Source organism: Panthera leo, chromosome E3, assembly GCF_018350215.1.
Source record: "Panthera leo isolate Ple1 chromosome E3, P.leo_Ple1_pat1.1, whole genome shotgun sequence".
Lineage (NCBI taxonomy): Eukaryota > Metazoa > Chordata > Mammalia > Carnivora > Felidae > Panthera > Panthera leo.
In genome coordinates, this window is record NC_056694.1 from 6,855,842 (window position 1) to 6,877,664 (window position 21,823).

Consider the following 21,823-nt stretch of genomic DNA (forward strand, 5'->3'; position numbering starts at 1 on the left):
CCTGCTTCCACCTACAGTCAGCATCCCCCATTATCAAAATCCCTCACCATATGGTACATTTGTTACAATAAATATACCTAAAATGACACAGTATTACTGCCCAAAATCCATAGTTTACATTACAGTTCACCCTTGGTGTTATACAGTTTATGGGTTTTCAAATACGTATAATGTCTATCCACCATTACAGTACATAGAGTATTCTGTATCCTTTTCCCATATCATTTTGTGAACATTTTCTTGCATTCTGGTATGAGACATTCCAGGTTTCTCCTCTGTTTCCCCTAATGAAGCCCTGGAATCAGCCATTTCTCCAAGAAGCCCTGTTTCCTTTTAGTGAGAATGGTATTTAGAAACCAAAATCTGGGGTCTAGGAGTGCTCCTTGCCACTCCTAGTAACCAGAGGGTTTCTTTGCCTCTGTTTCCTCTCAATGGACCAAGATAAGAACATCAAATATATTTACACAGGACTGATAAATGTAATCATTTCATTCTATCCATAACCAGTAATGTAATTATGGTCTCTGTGTCTGAAAGAAAAAAAAAGAGCCTGGATGTAGTTTGTTTCTACGACAGAAATAATACCTTTATGGTTAAAGGATGGGCTTACTCCATCACACCACTATATATCTATCTGTTTCATTCTACCACTTTCTGTCACTGAAGAACCAAATCTTATATTTAATTTAAGTAATTAAAGTTTAAATATAAATAGGCACATCTGGCAAGTGGCTAACATACTGTACAGCAGAACTATAAAATTCGATTATCATGGAGTTCATGGCAATCAGGGGAAAGAATCTAATAGTTGGATCTATCCACAGCAGTATCACAGAAAGTATGCCTGGGAAATCAGAACTCTGTAGACCTTTCTTACCCTCCTTTTGTATTATTTTTAGTTGTGAATTTCATGTCTTTGGCAGATGCCATGTTAATTTCAGTGCTCTAAATATCTAAAGGTCCTAATATAATACAGTTCTGATCAAATAGATTAGAGCCTAACCATGCTTACTGCCAGGAGATATCCAAAGGGAGGCCAACTCGTATTCAGAGCGGGACCATTCGCTAAGGAAGGTGACATTCAGGCCATGTTTGAATAAGCATTGCTAATTCCACTCACTGTATTCTGTTTGTCTATATTTCATGCTGGCCAATGTCCTTCTATTGATCATTGTTTCTCTTACTGTTTTAATGTGGTTGATTAGACTAGCACCAGACACTACTCTTCTAGCTTTTTGTCTGTGTTGTAGTTTCTGTACATATCTGAGATCACCTGTTGGAAGAGTTGTGCCTCAGGTCTCCTATTAGCTGAGACCTCTGGAAGGTATAATCTGTGCTTCTCAAGCTAGATTGTGCACACAGATCATCAGATATTGTAAAGCACATATTTTTCTAATAGTTCTAGGGTGAGGTTTGAGATTCTGCATTTCTAACAAACTCCCGGATGTAATAGATGCTGCTGGTCCATGGGCCACACTTTGAGTAGTAAGAGTTTATCTTAGCCCAATATTGGGCTTAAGTTCTTGAAGATATGTTTAGGTGAAAGATCATTTATTTTCAGGACAATTGGGTGTCAGTTATTGCAAATATGCTTAGGTGAAAGATCATTTATTTTCAGGACAATTAAGCCTTATTATTGTAAACTCTCTCAAAAAAAATCAAACTGTATGTTAGGTAGAAGAATGTAAAATTATTCCTCAGGGATAGTGCTACTAAGGGGTAAAGTAATTTTAGACTCTCTGGGAACAGACTGATAACACTATGCACGTTAGACAGAAATGCCATCTCCTGAAATTACCCACTTTGTTGGTGGGGATGGTGGCATAACCAGAAACAGTTGGCCAAGAATAGTATAGGCCTTGGGAATTACCAGATCAAGACAACTTTTGCCTCTTTCTAACTCTGTAAGATAGACATCAGAGTACAAACCACTCCCGGTTTGATTCCCAGTTGCTTTTACATTTATTCCCTGAGGGATTTTGGCATTTCAAATGGATTTCTCATCATCTAAACTGATGTTTTACACTCACCAGTTTTGGCTAAAATGTCTTTCCTCTCCTTTTAGCTCTGTCTGATCTGGAACTTATGGCTCAATCTATTACCTTTATTTTTGCTGCCTGTGAGACCACAAGCACATCTCTTTCCTTCCTTGTGTATGAATTGGCCACTCACCCTGATGTCCAGCAGAAACTGCAGGAGAAGATTGATGCGACTTTCCCCAATAGGGTGAGCAGGTCACACCTGCGGAGGGAGTGAGGATAGGTTCAGTTTATGCCTCAGTAACAGATTAGCTCTCAAATCTAGTGGGTTTTCATAACAAAGTTTTACTTCTAACTCACATTTACATGTCCAACATGGATGTTAGTGGAGGGTGGGAGTGAGTCCGCTGCATATATTTACTTTGGGATACAGGGCAAGAGGTTCCACTTTTTTATACATGCATTATCTGGAACTTGAGGACTCCATGTTGCCTGAGGAATAAAGAACTAGGGTGTTGCTCACTTGCTTTTCAAATGTTTAGCCCTAACCTGACATACATCTCCTCACTTCACAGCCCATTTGCAAAGTTGTTTCCCAAAAGTTCATGTGGGATAGGAAATATGAGGGTCTACATGGATATTGATAAGTAGTGAGTGTCTCTACCATACACCTATGAAGTGTCAACTCTAATTATCTCCATATAATGAGGCAAGAATCTGAGCTACAGAGAGACAACATAACTTTCTTATACTATCACATAACTAGTGCTAAAGAAGCCAGGCTAGGAGCCTGGGTCCTGATTGAACTCTTCACCACTACAATGTTGGCTATTAAATATAATACCAAGATGTATGCACATATTGCCCATACTGTTTTAGATCTCTTCCCAAACTGGAATTCTTCCTTATGAAGAGACTTGGCCTGTGGGGCTGGAGTGGCTTATTTGACAATGAAACCCTGAAGCAACAACTAGGAGACCCTTCCAGCAACAGAGGGTTGGGCTGAGAGTAGGATTACAATTCCCTTTACAATGTCCCCTAGAACTGAACTTGTGTGCCCACAATTAGAAGCATCCAATCCTCCCTTCTTTTGCTTTATTTGGTTTGAAAGGAACTAGTGTCTCCCCAACTTATTTACAGTTTTTATATAATATAGTGTTTCTCTCCTAATATTGTATATATAATTGAAGAACTACAAAGCAGGATATTTCCACTAAGAGTTTATATGGGTAGGGAATATTTTTCTGTTGCACATTTTCCTTTTAATGGTACAGGTGTGTGGCCTCTCTTTTGAAAAGAAACAGTGACTTTGACATATTTCACTTGAGTAAAGTGGGTGGGGGATGGGCTAAATGGATGATGGGCATTAAGGAGAGCACTTGTTGGGAGGAACACTGGATATTGTATGTAAGTGATGAATCACTGGGTTCTACTCCTGAAACCAATGCTACACTTTATGTTAACTACCTTTTATTTAAATAAATAATGTACTCTTAAAAAAAGAGTAAGGATCATTGTGTATTAGTCACACTTGCTCACATGAAGCAGAAAAACCACTACATGGTTGTGGAAAGGATTTCAGGTTCTTTTTAGGGAAATGTCCCAGCTGTCTCCCCTAGTCGTTACTATTGGACACTTGTCAGGGGGGCATTGAGCAGGTCAAAAAAACATGGTAGACATTAAAATGCTCATAAATGCCCTTTACCAAAACAAATGATTCTTAGGGGTTCCTAACACTTCAGTAGTACTGTGTACACTGAGTTGAACGTTGATTCCAAATTTCAGTTTATCAAAATCTGTTTCTTTTCTTCCAGGCACCTCCCACTTATGATGCCCTTGTACAGATGGAGTGCTGAATGAAACTCTCAGATTATACCCACTTTCTGGTAGACTTGAGAGGATCTGTAAGAGAGATGTGGAAATCAATGGCGTGTTCATTCCCCAAGGGACAGTGGTGGTGGTGCCAACCTTTATTCTTCACTGAGACCTGGAACTCTGGTCAGAGCCTGAGGAGTTCCATCCTACAAGGTACAAGGAACCCTGGAAAAGGGAGCCCACCCTCATATTGGAGGAGATTCTGATATCTCAGTATAGATGACAAATGTGTGACTGTACAGTTATTTATTTGTACATTTTTTTGCTCTTAGTTTTTTTTTATTATTCAATGATCATTCTTTGTTGTCTGTATTTATAAACTGTAGACTAGACAAAAGAAACTAGACTCATCCTCAGTCCCAATATGTCAAAATTATTAATATGTCATGCGTGTCCTTGTGGACATTTATCTAGCATATAAGGATTGCTAAAAATAAGGATGGCATATTTTTATGAACAACTTACTTACTGTAACAGCAAACAATAACAGCATACTACAATTGTCTGTGTCTGATTATATGCATATACCATAACTTACTTACCCACTATTTCATTTAAAGAAATAGGCCTAAAGCATTAGAGACTGTTAAAAAACTGAGAACAAACTGAGGGTTGATGGGGGGTGGGAGGGAGGGCAGGGTGGGAGGGAGGACAGGGTACAGGGTGGGTGATGGGTATTGAGGAGGGCACCTTTTGGGATGAGCACTGGGTGTTGTATGGAAACCAATTTGACAGTAAATTTCATATATTAAAAAATAAAAAAAAAATAAAGAAATAGGCCTTCCTTTAAGTGTTTCTGTCCTCTATAGCTCTCTGAATTATCTCCCTACTCCCCTACAATTCCATGTTGTAAACTTTGGCCACCCTTTCCACTAGCCCTAGTGGGAGAGCAGAGACTGTGGAACTGAGAGTCATCTTCCCTGGCAGGGGGAGAAACCTCATGAGATGGGGACACACACAGGTCCTGTGCTGTCTGTGGCTGCAGTCCTGTGCCATCTCCCACCTCTCTTGGTATCTGGGGTTAGTCCAAAGCAAAGTCATCTGCTCTCTAGCCATCTGAGACATCCTCCTTGGAGGAGGGGTCTTGAGCTTTCTCTCTGGGAATCCAGAGGAGAGTCTGGCTTTGGGCACAGCTTGAATTCTGCAAAGAGTTGGTGTTTTCCTGTTTATTGTATTGGTGAGAAAAAATTGGAGTGAACTTTGTAGGGATCCAGACTTTTAGTCCTGATTCTAAGCTCCCTGATGGCAGGGCCCTTGTCTTGTTGCATGGTGCCCCTAGTGCTAGCATCGTGCCTACATATAGTACTTGCTAAAAGAAGTCAGAATTGACCAAGTCACCTGTTTTCTGGACCAGAAGACCTGGTGGTTCTCACAAGCTCAGCAGTCCCTGCTCCTGTAGCTTCTCAAACAGAAACCAGAGATTCCTGGTACTTCTCTGTGATTCATTCAGTCATGACATGAAGTGTTTACCTACGTGTGTCAGGGATGGGGCAAGGAAGTGAGAAATCCACATGTTAAAAATGTACATTATAGAGAATTTTTGATACATGCACAAGCATATCCTATAGGCACATGACTATGAAATACTTTTTTAAAACAATTTTTTAAGTTCTTATATTTATTTTGAGAGAGAGAGAAACAGTGTGAGCAGGGCAGGGGCAGAGAAAGAGGGAGAGAGAATCTTAAGCAGGATCCACACTATCAGTGAAGAGCCAACCTGGGGCTTGAACCCACGAACCATGAGATCATGACCTGAGCTGAAATCAAGAGTTGGACACTTAACCTACTGAGACACCCAGGCACCCCTATGAAATACCTTTAATGTATCTATATGTGCCCATCATCTGCTTAACAACCGCTAACCTATGTCAGCTGCCCCATCCACACACCATGGTAATTCATCTGATTTCCATATTACCTTAAGTACATCATCTGTAATCATTCCAGAATGTTGTCTGTAATATAAGGACTTTATAAAAATACCTCACCACAATGTCATTATCACTTTCCCCAAATCCACATTTTCCTTTAATATAATCAAATATTGTAGAATCAGTTTTGAATAAAACATAGGGCTAACCTTCAGGGACTTTTAGCCTCATGAAACAGGTGGCCAAGAATTCAGTGATTATACTGATTATACACATCAGTGAGTATGACTACAGTGAAGCAGCATCATGTGCCCATATAAATATTCTGACAGGTGGCTCTGTCAAAGTGGTTGGGGGGATTCAAGGTGGGAGGGAGGGAAGAGAAGGGAAAAATTACAATCTAAATCATGGGAGGCATTTCTCCTGCTTCCTTCTTCCATGGGCACATGACCAATGTAAGTCAGTGGAGGCAGGAACCTACCTTTCCTTCAGTCAGGCTCATTGCCTGCTTGCCTTTCAGAGTGTGAACATCTCCCCATCCTGACTGTAATTCTAGTGTTTAAGATAACCCTTCCTTTTAACAACATTCGTCTCATCTCCTCAACAAGACTGACTGCTCCCACAGGGTAAGAGTAATGCAGAGGATCTGTAACTTACAGTTGTCACTGCAGAACAAGCATGGAAGGATTTCAGGGATCAGCCCCCCCCCCCCGAGTGTCCTGTGTAGTCCTGGTTGAAAACCCCAAACATGTAGCTCTTGTGGTTTTTATGTTTCACTAACTTGTTTACAACTTCTTTTATGGAACCAGGTTCAGCAAGAAGATCAAGGACAGCATAAATCCTTATATATACCTACCTTTTGGAACTGGACCCAAAAGTTGCATTGGCATGAGGTTCACAATCATGAACATGAAACTTGCCCTCATCAGAGTCCTGCAGAACTTCTCCTTCAAGCCTTTTAAAGAAACACAGGTCAGAGAAATAACTTTCTGCATAAAGAATGTTTTTCTGGTGTTTTTTTTAAATTAAGGGATATGGAATGGGTGTGGGTGTGGAGGTTCACTTACCCTTAATAACGTGTTCCTTTGGGCAGAGATTCTATTTGGAACTGCAACCTAAGGGTCCTTCAGACTTGAGTGCCACACTGTGGCTTATGAACAACCAACCATAAGGGTTACCTAGAGTCAGTCCAGTTAGCATCACATGATTATGCACAGACCTTTGAACTTGAGCAATATTTTAAATTTCTTTCAAGTCCACTGAAGGGATGGGAAAATGTTGTGCACAGTCATGAGGTACAGTGATTACCACAGGAATTTTGAGCAATGCTCTTCTCCACAACTTACACTCACATGACTGTGGTTCTCAACCCCTGGTTGTATATTGACATCAGTGGCATTCTTTTAAAAATCCTGATGCCCAGGCCATCTCAGACACTCTAACACAATTCACCCAGAGTGTGGCTTTAAAAGTGCCCCCATTGATTCTCATGTACAAGCAAGGTTGAGAATCACTGGTGTGAAGCATGTCTGCCAGATGTGAAGGACTCCCATAGTCCAAGCCATCCTGCCTACTTGGCTCCACCTTCCATGAGCCCCACTCCAGTCAGGCTGTGCTCCCTTTTCATCCCAGTCTGAGCTCTGTGAGTGCTCTGCCCACTCTCCTCTTATCTATTCTCATCCTTCCAGTCCTAGTCAGTCCCCAGACTCCTCCCTGATACCTCCCCATGCACCAGAGCCCATTCCCTCCTCTGTTATGTTGTCAGTTACTACAGGCTGCTGTCAAGGGTTGTGGCACTGAACTGAACACTTTGTCATTAATTCATCCAGTCAGTTCTATGTTTTCTTTGTACCCAAGGGTGTCTTTAGCGCTTCATTTTATTCCTTTCTTAAACTCCCACTTGTCACTTGCAGTCATCCAGGAAAATTAACAAGTGATTTGCAGTTGATTTAGAGCTCTGGGATGCAAATTGTAAACAATTTTAATTTTAAAAACTTTGCAAGTAACAATTGTGTAGCTGTTTGGTGTGTGTGTGTGTGTGTGTGTGTGTGTGTGTTTCTGCAGGAGATATATATATATATATATACATGCCACGTAAAATTTAAAAAATAACAAGGATCTGGAATCTCCTCTGAAGAGCATAAAGGATAGTTGCCACTGGGGGCGCCTGGGTGGCTCAGTCAGTTAAGCCTCCGATTTCGGCTCAGGTCATGATCTCGCGGTCTGTGAGTTTGAGCCCCGCGTTGGGCTCTGTGCTGACAGCTCAGAGCCTGGAGCCTGCTTCAGATTCTGTGTCTCCCTCTCTCTCTGACCCTCCCCCATTCATTCTCTGTCTCTCTCTGTCTCAAAAATAAATAAACGTAAAAAAAATTAAAAAAAAAAAACAAAAACAGTTGCCACTGATTCATAGCCAGCAAGGCTGTACAATAAGGCTTAATTCTAGGACTCCTGCATTTAATATACAGCCCCTGTCTTTAAGTAGGCTTTCTGAGGGAAGAAGAGGAGGATAGAGATGGTCTCCATCTTATTTGTGGCTTTAGGGCACCTGTGTAGCAGACCTGTAAGTGTTTAAAAACAGCGACTCTCCCTGAGAGAAAGCAGGGGTCTGGCTGGGACAGACACTTCCTGAAAGCTCCTGGCCCTCACAGGCTGGCACTTCTCACCTTCCCGAAAAATTTGCTTGCCCTTCAGTCAACTGAGATTAAAAGGTGACTCTGCTGGTGGCTCCCCCAAATTTTAGGAGTCACTCGATGAGAATGGGGCTAAAAGTTCAGTCAAAATAATATTGCTCTTCGGGGTACCTGGGTGGCTTAGTCGGTTGAGCGTCCGGCTTCAGCTCAGGTCATGATCTCTCAGTTTGTGAGTTCCAGCCCCGCGTTGGGCTCTGTGCTGACAGCTCATAGCCTGGAGCCTGCTTCCGATTCTGTGTCTCCCTCTCTCTCTGACCCTCCCCTGCTCATACTCTGTCTCTCTCTGTCTCTCAAAAGTGAATAAACATTAAAAAAATTAAAAAATAATAATAATATTGATCTTGAGAAACTCACCATTTGCACTACACTTGTGAACCAGAAGATGCTAGAGAACAGGCATCATGCTTCATAAAGACTTCCTGCCACCATAAATGAATGGTTCCACTGAGAGAGGTAACAGGATCTTTAGCAGTGAGGTTGGCCATACAATAAAATGTGTAATACCCACTCATGATGACCCCACAAGCTCCAACATATACAAAATTAACTGTGTATCACTTTTCAAGTGGTATGATTTGATGACTAAGAATCTGTTTTAAATTTTAAACACTCATCAATTTTACCTAAAATTTAAATCAAAAAAGACACAAGCCAACATGATTTGGTCCAGCCTGGTACAGAGTAGGTGCTCAATAGATATTCTGCTGAATGAGTGATGGATAAATACTTCCATGCTCCAGTCTTGACAGCTTATAGAGTAAGAGTAAAGAATCCAAAGGGTGGTGGGATTAGAGGAAGATGGTCAAAAGGTACAAATTTCAGTTGTAGTTGAAAGATGTTAAGAGAGTGGATGCTAAGCATTCTCATCACAAGACAAAATATTTTTTAGGTAACTAAACTTATTGTGGTAATAATTCCACGATATATGTAAGTCAAATCATTATGCTGTATACCTCAAATTTATATACTGTTGTGTGTCAATTATATGTCCCACTAAAACTGGAAAAAAAATAACTTAGAAAAATGATAATAAGGAAACATCACAAAAAAACATATATTTTTTTCTTTTTTTTTTAAAGTGACGATTTATTTTTTTATTTTTTTTTTCAATATATGAAATTTATTGTCAAATTGGTTTCCATACAACACCCAGTGCTCATCCCAAAGGGTGCCCTCCTCAATACCCATCACCCACCCTCACTTCCCTCCCACCCCCCATCAACCCTCAGTTTGTTCTCAGTTTTTAACAGTCTCCTATGCTTTGGCTCTCTCCCACTCTAACCTCTTTTTTTTTTCCTTCCCCTCCCCCATGGGTTTCTGTTAAGCTTCTCAGGATCCACATAAAAGTGAAAACATATGGTATCTGTCTTTCTCTGTATGGCTTATTTCACTTAGCATCACACTCTCCAGTTCCATCCACGTTGCTACAAAGGGCCATATTTCGTTCTATCTCATTGCCATGTAGTACTCCATTGTGTATATAAACCACAATTTCTTTATCCGTTCATCAGTTGATGGACATTTAGGCTCTTTCCATAATTTGGCTATTGTTGAGAGTGCTACTATAAACATTGGGGTACAAGTGCCCCTATGCATCAGTACTCCTGTATCCCTTGGGTAAATTCCTAGCAGTGCTATTGCTGGGTCATAGGGTAGGTCTATTTTTAATTTTCTGAGGAACCTCCACACTGCTTTCCAGAGTGGCTGCACCAATTTACATTCCCACCAACAGTGCAAGAGGGTTCCCATTTCTCCACATCCTCTCCAGCATCTATAGTCTCCTGATTTGTTCATTTTGGCCACTCTGACTGGCGTGAGGTGATATCTGAGTGTGGTTTTGATTTGTATTTCCCTGATGAGGAGCGACGTTGAGCATCTTTTCATGTGTCTGTTGGCCATCCGGATGTCTTCTTTATAGAAGTGTCTATTCATGTTTTCTGCCCATTTCTTCACTGGGTTATTTGTTTTTCGGCTGTGGAGTTTGGTCAGCTCTTTATAGATTTTGGATACTAGCCCTTTGTCCGATATGTCATTTGCAAATATCTTTTCCCATTCTGTCGGTTGCCTTTTAGTTTTGTTGGTTGTTTCCTTTGCTGTGCAGAAGCTTTTTATCTTCATAAGGTCCCAGTAGTTCATTTTTGCTTTTAATTCCCTTGCCTTTGGGGATGTGTCGAGTAAGAGATTGCTACAGCTGAGGTCAGAGAGGTCTTTTCCTGCTTTCTCCTCTAAGGTTTTGATGGTTTCCTGTCTCACATTCAGGTCCTTTATCCATTTTGAGTTTATTTTTGTGAATGGTGTGAGAAAATGCTCTAGTTTCAACCTTCTGTATGTTGCTGTCCAGTTCTCCCAGCACCATTTGTTAAAGAGACTGTCTTTTTTCCATTGGATGTTCTTTCCTGCTTTGTCAAAGATGAGTTGGCCATACGTTTGTGGGTCTAGTTCTGGGGTTTCTATTCTATTCCATTGGTCTATGTGTCTGTTTTTGTGCCAATACCATGCTGTGTTGATGATGACAGCTTTGTAGTAGAGGCTAAAGTCTGGGATTGTGATGCCTCCTGCTTTGGTCTTCTTCTTCAAAATTACTTTGGCTATTCGGGGCCTTTTGTGATTCCATATGAATTTTAGAATTGTTTGTTCTAGTTTCAAGAAGAATGCTGGTGCAATTTTGATTGGGATTGCATTGAATGGGTAGATAGCTTTGGGTAGTATTGACATTTTGACAATATTTATTCTTCCAATCCATGAGCAGGGAATGTCTTTCCATTTCTTTATATCTTCTTCAATTACCTGCATAAGCTTTCTATAGTTTTCAGCATACAGATCTTTTACATCTTTGGTTAGATTTATTCCTAGGTATTTTATGCTTCTTGGTGCAATTGTGAATGGGATCAGTTTCTTTATTTGTCTTTCTGTTGCTTCATTGTTAGTGTATAAGAATGCAACTGATTTCTGTACATTGATTTTGTATCCTGCAACTTTGCTGAATTCATGTATCAGTTCTAGCAGACTTTTGGTGGAGTCTATCGGATTTTCCATGTATAATATCATGTCATCTGCAAAAAGCGAAAGCTTGACTTCATCTTTGCCAATTTTGATGGCTTTGATTTCCTTTTGTTGTCTGATTGCTGATGCTAGAACTTCCAACCTATGTTAAACAACAGCAGTGAGAGTGGGCATCCCTGTCGTGTTCCTGATCTCAGGGAAAAAGCTCTCAGTTTTTCCCCATTGACGATGATGTTAGCTGTGGGCTTTTCATAAATGGCTTTTATGATGTGTAAGTATGTTCCTTCTATCCCGACTTTCTCAAGGGTTTTTATTAAGAAAGCGTGCTGGATTTTGTCAAAGGCCTTTTCTGCATCAATTGACAGGATCATATGGTTCTTATATTTTCTTTTATTAATGTGATGTATCACGTTGATTGATTTGCGAATGTTGAACCAGCCCTGCATCCCAGGAATGAATCCCACTTGATCATGGTGAATAATTCCTTTTATATGCTGTTGAATTCGATTTGCTAGTATCTTATTGAGAATTTTTGCCTCCATATTCATCAGGGATATTGGCCTGTAGTTCTCTTTTTTTACTGGGTCTCTGTCTGGTTTAGGAATCAAAGTAATACTGGCTTCATAGAATGAGTCTGGAAGTTTTCCTTCCCTTTCTATTTCTTGGAATAGCTTGAGAAGGATAGGTATTATCTCTGCTTTAAACGTCTGGTAGAACTCCCCTGGGAAGCCATCTGGTCCTGGACTCTTATTTTTTGGGAGATTTCTGATAACTGATTCCATTTCTTCGCTGGTTATGGGTCTGTTCAAGCTTTCTATTTCCTCCTGATTGAGTTTTGGAAGAGTGTGGGTGTTTAGAAATTTGTCCATTTCTTCCAGGTTGTCCAATTTGCTGGCATATAATTTTTCATAGTATTCCCTGATAATTGTTTGTATCTCTGAGGGATTGGTTGTAATCATTCCATTTTCATTCATGATTTTATCTATTTGGGTCATCTCCCTTTTCTTTTTGAGAAGCCTGGCTAGAGGTTTGTCAATTTTGTTTATTTTTTCAAAAAACCAACTCTTGGTTTCGTTGATCTGCTCTACAGTTTTTTAGATTCTATATTGTTTATTTCTGCTCTGATCTTTATTATTTCTCTTCTTCTGCTGGGTTTAGGCTGCCTTTGCTGTTCTGCTTCTATTTCCTTTAGGTGTGCTGTTAGATTTTGTATTTGGGATTTTTCTTGTTTCTTGAGATAGGCCTGGATTGCAATGTATTTTCCTCTCAGGACTGCCTTCACTGCATCCCAAGGCGTTTGGATTGTTGTATTTTCATTTTCGTTTGTTTCCATATATTTCTTAATGTCTTCTCTAATTGCCTGGTTGACCCACTCATTCGTTAGTAGGGTGTTCTTTAACCTCCATGCTTTTGGAGGTTTTCCAGACTTTTTCCTGTGGTTGATTTCAAGCTTCATAGCATTGTGGTCTGAAAGTATGCATGGTATAATTTCAATTCTTGTATACTTATGAAGGGCTGTTTTGTGACCCAGTATATGATCTATCTTGGAGAATGTTCCATGTGCACTCGAGAAGAAAGTATATTTTGTTGCTTTGGGATGCGGAGTTCTAAATATATCTGTCAAGTCCATCTGATCCAATGTATCATTCAGGGCCCTTGTTTCTTTATTGACCGTGTGTCTAGATGATCTATCCATTTCTGTAAGTGGAGTGTTAAAGTCCCCTGCAATGACCACATTCTTATCAATAAGGTTGCTTATGTTTATGAGTAATTGTTTTATATATTTGGGGGCTCTGGTATTCGGTGCATATACATTTATAATTGTTAGCTCTTCCTGATGGATAGACCCTGTAATTATTATATAATGCCCTTCTTCATCTCTTGTTACAGCCTTTAATTTAAAGTCTAGTTTGTCTGATATAAGTATGGCTACTCCAGCTTTCTTTTGGCTTCCAGTAGCATGATAAATAGTTCTCCATCCCCTCACTCTCAATCTAAAGGTGTCCTCAGATCTAAAATGAGTCTCTTGTAGACAGCAAATAGATGGGTCTTGTTTTCTTATCCATTCTGATACCCTATGTCTTTTGGTTGGAGCATTTAATCCATTTACATTCAGTGTTATTATAGAAAGATATGGGTTTAGAGTCATTGTGATGTCTGTAGGTTTCACGCTTGTAGTGATGTCTCTGGTACTTTGTCTCACAGGATCCCCCTTAGGATCTCTTGTAGGGCTGGTTTAGTGGTGACAAATTCCTTCAGTTTTTGTTTGTTTGGGAAGACCTTTATCTCTCCTTCTATTCTAAATGACAGACTTGCTGGATAAAGGATTCTCGGCTGCATATTTTTTCTGTTCAGCACACTGAAGATCTCGTGCCAATCCTTTCTGACCTGCCAAGTTTCAAAAGAGAGATCAGTCAGGAGTCTTATAGGTCTCCCTTTATATGTTAGGGCACATTTATCCCTTGCTGCTTTCAGAATTTTCTCTTTATCCTTGTATTTTGCCAGTTTCACTATGATATGTTGTGCAGAAGATCGATTCAAGTTACGTCTGAAGGGAGTTCTCTGTGCCTCTTGGATTTCAATGCCTTTTTCCTTCCCCAGTTCAGGGAAGTTCTCAGCTATTATTTCTTCAAGTACCCCTTCAGCCCCTTTCCCTCTCTCTTCCTCCTCTGGGATACCAATTATGCGTATATTATTTCTCTTTAGTGCATCACTTAGTTCTCTAATTTTCTCCTCATACTCCTGGATTTTTTTATCTCTCTTTTTCTCAGCTTCCTCTTTTTCCATAACTTTATCTTCTAGTTCACCTATTCTCTCCTCTGCCTCTTCAATCCGAGCCGTCATCCTTTCCATTTTGTTTTGCATTTCGTTTAAAACGTTTTTCAGCTCCTCCTGACTGTTCCTTAGTCCCTTGATCTCTGCAGCAAGAGATTCTCTGCTGTCCTCTATACTGTTTTCAAGCCCAGCGATTAATTTTATGACTATTATTCTAAATTCACTTTCTGTTATATTATTTAAATCCTTTTTGATCAGTTCATTAGCTGTTGTTATTTCCTGGAGATTCTTCTGAAGGGAATTCTTCCGTTTGGTCATTTTGGATAGTCCCTGGAGTGGTGAGGACCTGCAGGGCACTTCCCCTGTGCTGTGGTGTATAACTGGAGTTGATGGGCGGGGCCGCAGTCAGACCTGATGTCTGCCCCCAGCCCACCACTGGGGTTACAGTCAGACTGGTGTGTGCCTTCTCTTCCCCTCTCCTAGGGGCGGGATTCACTGTGGGGTGGCGTGACCCGTCTGGGCTACTTGCACACTGCCAGGCTTGTGGTGCTGGGGATCTGGCTATTAGCTGGGGTGGGTAGGCAAGGTGCACGGGGGCAGGAGGGGCTGGCTTAGCTCGCTTCTCCTTAGGTGATCCACTTCAGGAGGGGCCCTGTGGCAGCGGGAGGGAGTCAGAGGTTTGGCTCCGCAGAAGCACAGCGTAGGGTGTTTGCCCGGAGCGAGCAAGTTCCCTGGCAGGAACTGGTTCCCTTTGGGATTTTGGCTGGGGGATGGGCGAAGGAGATGGCGCTGTGGAACGCCTTTGTTTCCCACCAAACTGAGCTCTGTTGTCCGGGGGCTCAGCAACTCTCCCTCCTTTTGTCCTCCAGCCTTCCCGCTTTCCGAGCAGAGCTGTTAACTTATGACCTCCCAGATGCTAAGTCACGCTTGCTGTCGGAACACACTCCATCCGGCCCCTCCGCTTTTGTAAGCCAGACTCGGGGGCTCTGGTTGGCCAGCGGGCTGCCCCTCCACCCTGGCTCCCTCCCACCAGTCCGTGCAGTGCGCACCGCCTCGCCACCCTTCCTACCCTCTTCCGTGGGCCTCTCGTCTGTGCTTGGCTCTGGAGACTCCTTTCTGCTAATCCTCTGGCGGTTTTCTGGGTTATTTAGGCAGGTGTAGGTGGAATCTAAGTGATCAGCAGGATGCGTGGTGAGCCCAGCATCCTCCTACGCCGCCATCTTCCCTCCCTCCTCTCAAAACTTTATATATTTTTGACTGAAATTAAATAGACCACTTCTCTGAAAGACACATGCTATTAAAATTTGCTCAAGGGAAAATAGATAACATGACTGTTCCTCCTTCTATTAAAGATGTTAACAGGTAGTTAAGAAAAAGAATCACAGACATACGATGCTGAAAGTAGTATTCATGTTTGTAAAACATTCGTGTCCATTGTGTATCTTGTCTATTTTGTTTCTGTTGTTAGCAGGGCTTCCTTTATGGGTTCTCTTTGCACATTTAACTTTTGCAGATCCCCCTGAAATATAGCAGTCAAGGGTTAATTCAATGAGAAAAACCCATTGTTCTCAAGCTTGAGCTGAGAGATGGGAGCGTGAGTGGAGCCTGACTTTCCCTAAGAACTTCCCCTTTGTTCTTCAAGAAGCTGTGTCCCAGAACACCAGAGACTTCAATTTACTTTGTGAGTACAACCCAGAAATGAAGATGGGCTTCGTGTATTGTCTGTGATGGATGACTAGGGATTCCGTAGCTTTTGCAGTATCTCTGTGGAGCATTATATAATGTGGAGAGTAAAGAAGGTGACTAATAAATGCCAGACATGTAGACTCAGCCTATATTGTTCACATGACTGTCCCCAGTAGTACCATCTACTCCCCTGAGCACTTATCAAGAATAAAAATTTCTCAACAATTTTATCAACAAACTTTAATGAAAATAAGAATTATTGTAGTAACCATGGTAATAACATATCACATGTCTTATTTTGAATATTATGTATTAAATATTACACTGAGTGAGTCAATCAACATCCCTTTAGAAAAATATTAACTAATTGGGGTACCTGGATTTTTCAGTGGGTTAGGTGACTGACTCTTGATTTCAGCTCAGGTCACAATCTCATAGTTCATGAGATTGAGCCCCATGTTGGACTCCCTGCTGACAGTGCAGATCCTGCTTGGGATTCTCTCTCTCCCTCTCTCTCTCTGACCCTCCCCTGCTCACTTGCTATTTCTCTTGCTCTATTTATTTATTTATTTATTTATTTATTTATTTAGTATTAACTGATTGGCTTCATGCATATTAAGGAGGACTCTGTAGAAATGAGAAACGATGAGTGAGAGGCAGCGACTGAATGTTTCTGACTATCACAGTCACTGAGTGGGTGGGGCTTGTTCAGAACTCCAACAGTGATAAAATAGGTGAGAGTTAATCCACAGTGACTTTGCCCATTGTTCAGAAAATATATTCATAGTTTAATTCTACTGATTTGGGACCACATTTTTTATAACACTCGATAGGGCAATTACTATTGTATTACTAGTTTTGATTTAATATTTTCATCTCATCTGCCCTGACGTTCAGATAGGTAGGGAACATGCTTTCTCTTTGTGTTCCAGTCTCAGCTCACCATTGTCCTGACACCATGAACATCGAATAAGAGATGACTGATTGGTCAGTAAATTGGGCAAAAAAAGCTAAAAGCTTTTCCATTTCAGTTAGTATCAGGAGCTGTACAGAATTTGTCATTTTCTTCCTCTTCCCTCCCTGCCCCTTCTTTCCCTTCTCCTTTCTTCTCTTCCATCGCCTTTCCTCCCTGGATAACTCAGTCCTAAAGCCAGTAGGTGAGGCACAGCCAGGTTGGCAGCCCCACATGGGCTCCAGGGACAGAGAAAGGAGGCACAGTGACTTCAAGACAGAGACAGAGTAGAGTGGTGACGGCGTCCACATGGAGAACATCCTGGCATGGGTGTGGGAGTACAAGCTAGGTGAGAAGGGTATCCACACAGAGGGGTGGCCTAGTCAGAAGCCAGAGCCTAAATATGGTGTGAACAACCCACATAATATGAAGGGGGTATCTGTGAGGGTTAAGGAATGGAGTGGGGATTAGTTACATAAAGGGGGATTGATCAAATAATAAATATAATAAGGATAATGGAAGTCAGGTTTCACAGTGATGGAAAGGGAGAAAACTAGAATGAATTCTGGAGCCAGAATTACAGAGTTGTATTACAGAGTTTATTCCACTTTGAGGCAGGGGTCAGCCATTTGTAACCCATCAGTTGGTCATAGACTGTGCTCCCACCCCAGGATGCATAAACTACTAGGTAAGTAGCTTTAGTTTGGCCAAGGGCAATTCTTCAGAGAAATGGAGTAGCTGTGAGCTCATAGCAGACAATACTGTCAGAAACTGGGAGATGAGTGTGTGGCCCAGTGATACCCATCTGATGCCATCCTTCACCACAGATGCTTACAAGTATGGCTTGAACATGTTACTTAATACCTCCATACCTTAGTATGTAGTGCCTCAGATTCCACATCTGCAACCACCATTCTGCTTTCGTCTCTATAAATTTGAATACTCTAAGTACCTCATAGAACTAGAGTCATATACTATTGGTCCTTTTGTGACTAGCTTATTTCTCTTAGCGTAATATCCTCAAGGTTTATCTATTTTGTAACATGTGTCAGAATCCCCTTCCTTTGTCAGGCTGAATAATATTCACCTGACTGCCATTTTCTCAAGTAGGGGTACATGGTCTTGCTGGTGATTGTAAAGTATATGGAACATTAGGTACCCTTTGGAGGCCTTACAGGGCACAGTCATGACTGCTGTGGGCCCTGGACGTATGAGGATTACAAGCCCTGGAAAGGTCCTTCTACCTTGAGTTTTGGGGAGCATGATGTTGGGACTAACTTAGATGATCCCCAACACTGAAATTAGAGCTCTTCCAATCTTGTGTGGGCTTGGCATATTGACACAGCTACTTCAGAAGGGGATGGTCCCTGTGATGTTCTCCAGGGCCTTTGATGAAATCATAGGGCCTAAGGCTGAAATGGGTGACATACAAACATATTTTTTTTCCTGGCATTTTTCACATGAGCACAGAGGCTCAGATGTGCAGCCTCAGGATACAGATGGTCCCCAAATCCTAAGGGGCTGAGAGAGACTCGATGTCTCTCTAATTCACAACAAGGCCACCGAAGGTGTCTCCTAGAAATGTCTATATATACTTTGTGCCGCCATGTTTTCCCTGGCCTTAGATATGGACCCAAGACACTGAGTTCACTGTATTTCCTCAAGAAATGGAAAGCTTACCATCAGCTTTATTTTCCTAGGCAGAGGTCCAAGGATGCTGACTTCCTCCCAGCTCTGCCTTTTCCCTCAACACAGACTTAGGATTTCAGTTGTAATTTATGGAGATGTTTTTGTAATGATCTCTCTGATTTTTGTCTTTCTGGTCCTTTATGGCTGTGTAGTTGTTTTTTGTTTAATTTTTTTTAAATTTATATCCAAGTTAGTTAGCATATAGTGCAACAATGATTTCAAGAGTAGGTTCCTTAATGCCCCTTACCAATTTAACTTATCCCCCCTCCCTCAACCCCTCCAACAACCCTCTGTTCTCTATATTTAACAGTCTCTTATGTTTTCTCCCCCTCCATGTTTTTATATTATTTTTGCATCCCTTCCCTTATTTTCATCTGTTTTGTATCTTAAATTGCTCATATGAGTGAAGTCATATAATATTTGTCTTTCTCTAATTTCACTTAGCATGATACCCTCTAGTTGCATCCACATAGATGCAAATAGCAAGATCTCATTCTTTTTGATTGCTAAGTAATACTCCTTTGTGTATATATACCACATCTTCTTTTTCTCAAATATAATTTATTGTCAAGTTGGCTAACATACAGTGTGTACAATGTGCTCTCCGTTTTGGGAGTAGATTCCCGTCATTCATCGCTTATATACAACACCCAGTGCTCATCCCAACAAGTGCCCTCCTCAATGCTCATCACCCATTTTCCCCTCTCCCCCAACCCCCTATCCACCCTGTTTGTTCTCTGTATTTAAGAGTCTCTTATGGTTTGCCTCCCTCCCTCTCTGTAATTATTTGTCCCCCTTCCCTTCCCCCATGGCCTTCTGTTAAGTTTCTCAAGATCCACATATGAATGAAAACATATGACATCTGTCTTTCTCTGACTTGTTTCACTCAGCCTAATACCTTCCAGTTCCATCCATGTTGCTACAAATGGCATGATTTCATTCTTTCCCATTGCCAAGTAGTATTCCATTGTATATATAAACCACATCTTCTTTACCGATCCATCTGTCAATGGACATTTGGGCTCTTTCCATACTTTGGCTATTGTCACTAGCGTTGCTATAAACATTGGGGTGCATGTGCCCCTTCAAAACAGCACACCTGTATCCCTTGGATAAATACCTAGTAGTATAATTGCTGAGTCATAGGGTAGTTCTACTTTTTAATTTTTTGAGGAACCATCACACTGTTTTCCAGAGTGGCTGCACCAGTTTGCATTCCCACCAACAATGCAAAAGAGATCCTCTTTCTCTGCATCCTTGCCAACATCTGTTGATGCCTGACTTGCCAATGTTAGCCACTCTGACAGGTGTGAGGTGGTATTTCATTGTGGTTTTGATTGTATTTCCCTGATGATGAGTGATGTTGAGCATTTTTTCATGTGCCAGTTGGCCATCTGGATGTCTTTGGAGAAGGGTCTATTCATGTATTCTGTCTATTTCTTCACTGGATTATTTGTTTTTTGGGTGTTGAGTTTGATAAGTTCTTTATAGATTTTGGATACTAACCCTTTATCTGATATGTCATTTGCAAATATCTTCTCCCATTCCATCAGTTGCTTTTTGGTTTTGCTGATTGTTTCCTTCACCACACAGAAGCTTTTTATTTTGATGAGGTCCCAAATAGTTCATTTTTGCTTTTGTTTCCCTTGCCTCCGGAGACGTGTTGAGTAAGAAGTTGCTGTGACTGAGGACGAATAGGTTTTTGCCTGCTTTCTCCTGGAGGATTTTGATGGCTTCCTGTCCTACATTTAAGTCTTTCATCCATTTTGAGTTTACTTTTGTGTACAGTGTAAGAAAGTGTTCCAGGTTCATTCTTATTCATGTCACTGTCCAGTTTTCCCAGCACCATTTGCTGAAGAGACTGTCTTTATTCCATTGGATATTCTTTCCTGCTTTGTCAAAAATGAGTTGGCCATACATTTGTGGGTCCATTTCTGGGTTTTCTACACTGTTCCATTGATCTGAGTGTCTGTTCTTTTGCCAGTACCCTACTGTCTTCATGATTACAGCTTTGTAGTATAGCTTGAAGTCCGGGATTGTGATGCCTCCTGCTTTGGTTTTCTTTTTCAAGATTGCTTTGGCTATTTGGGGTCTTTTATGATTCCATACAAATTTTAGGATTGTTTGTTCTAGCTCTGTGAAGAATTCTGGTGTTATTCTGATAGAGATTGCATTGAATAGATAGATTGCTTTGGGTAGTGTTGACATTTTAACAATATTTGTTCTTCCTATCCAGGAGCATGGAATGTGTTTCTTTTTTGTGTTTGTCTTCTTCAATTTCTTTCATAAGCTTTCTATAGTTTTCAGTGTATAGATTTTTCAGCTCTTTGGTTAGATTTATTCCTAGGTATTTTATGGGTTTTGATGCAATTGTAAATGGGATAAATTCCTTGATTTATCTTTCTGTTGCTTCATTTATTGGTGTATAGGAATGCAACCGATTTCTGTGCATTGATTTTATATCCTACAACTTTTGCTGAATTCATGGATCAGTTCTAGAAGTTTTTTTGTGTGATCTTTTGGGTTTTCCATATACAGTATCATGTCATATGTGAAAAGTGAAATTTTTACTTCCTCCTGGACTATGTGGATGCCTTTGATTCCTTTGTGTTGTCTGATTTTTGAGGATAAAACTTCCAATACTATCTTGAATAACAGTGGCAAGAGTGAATATCCCTGCCCTGTCCCTGATCTTAGAGGGAAAGCTTTCAGTTTTTCCCCATTAAGGATAGTATTAACATTGGATTTTTCATATAGGGCTTTTATGATCTCGAAGTATGATCCTACTATCCCTATCTTCTTGAGGGTTTTTATCAAGAAAGGCAGCTGTATTTTGTCAAATGCTTTCTCTGCATCTATTGAGAGGATCATATGGTTCTTGTCCTTTCTTTTATTGATGTGATGTATCACACTGATTGTTTTCTGGATCTTAAACCAACCCTGAATCCCAGGTATAAATCCCACTTGGTTATGGTGAATAATTCCTTTAATGTATTGTTGGATCCCATTGGCTAGTATCTTGTTGAGGATTTTTGCATCCATGTTCATCAAGGAAATTGGTATATAGTTCTCCTTTTTAGTGGGGTCTTTGTCTGGTTTTGGAATCAAGGTAATGCTGGCTTCACAGAATGAGTTTGGAAGTTTTCCTTCCATTTCTGTTTTTTGGAACAGCTTCAAAAGTAGGTGTTAACTGTTTTTTAAATATTTGGTAGAATTCCCCTACAAAGCCATCTGGTCCTGGACTCTTGTTTTTTGGAGATTTTTGATTACTAATTCAATTCCTTTACCGGTTATGGGTCTGTT

General features: G+C 40.8%; 1 protein-coding gene across 1 annotated transcript in view; it reads left to right on the plus strand.

The window, feature by feature from the left end:
* Positions 1–15,745, plus strand: part of LOC122210154 (cytochrome P450 3A12-like) — a 62,623-nt gene extending 46,878 nt beyond the window's left edge. The window contains exons 8-9 of the mRNA XM_042922675.1: positions 6,535–6,697; positions 15,707–15,745. Coding sequence (XP_042778609.1) covers positions 6,535–6,697; positions 15,707–15,745 — 202 coding nt within the window. The remainder of the gene's footprint in view (positions 1–6,534; positions 6,698–15,706) is intronic.
* The last annotated feature ends 6,078 nt before the right edge of the window (positions 15,746–21,823 follow it).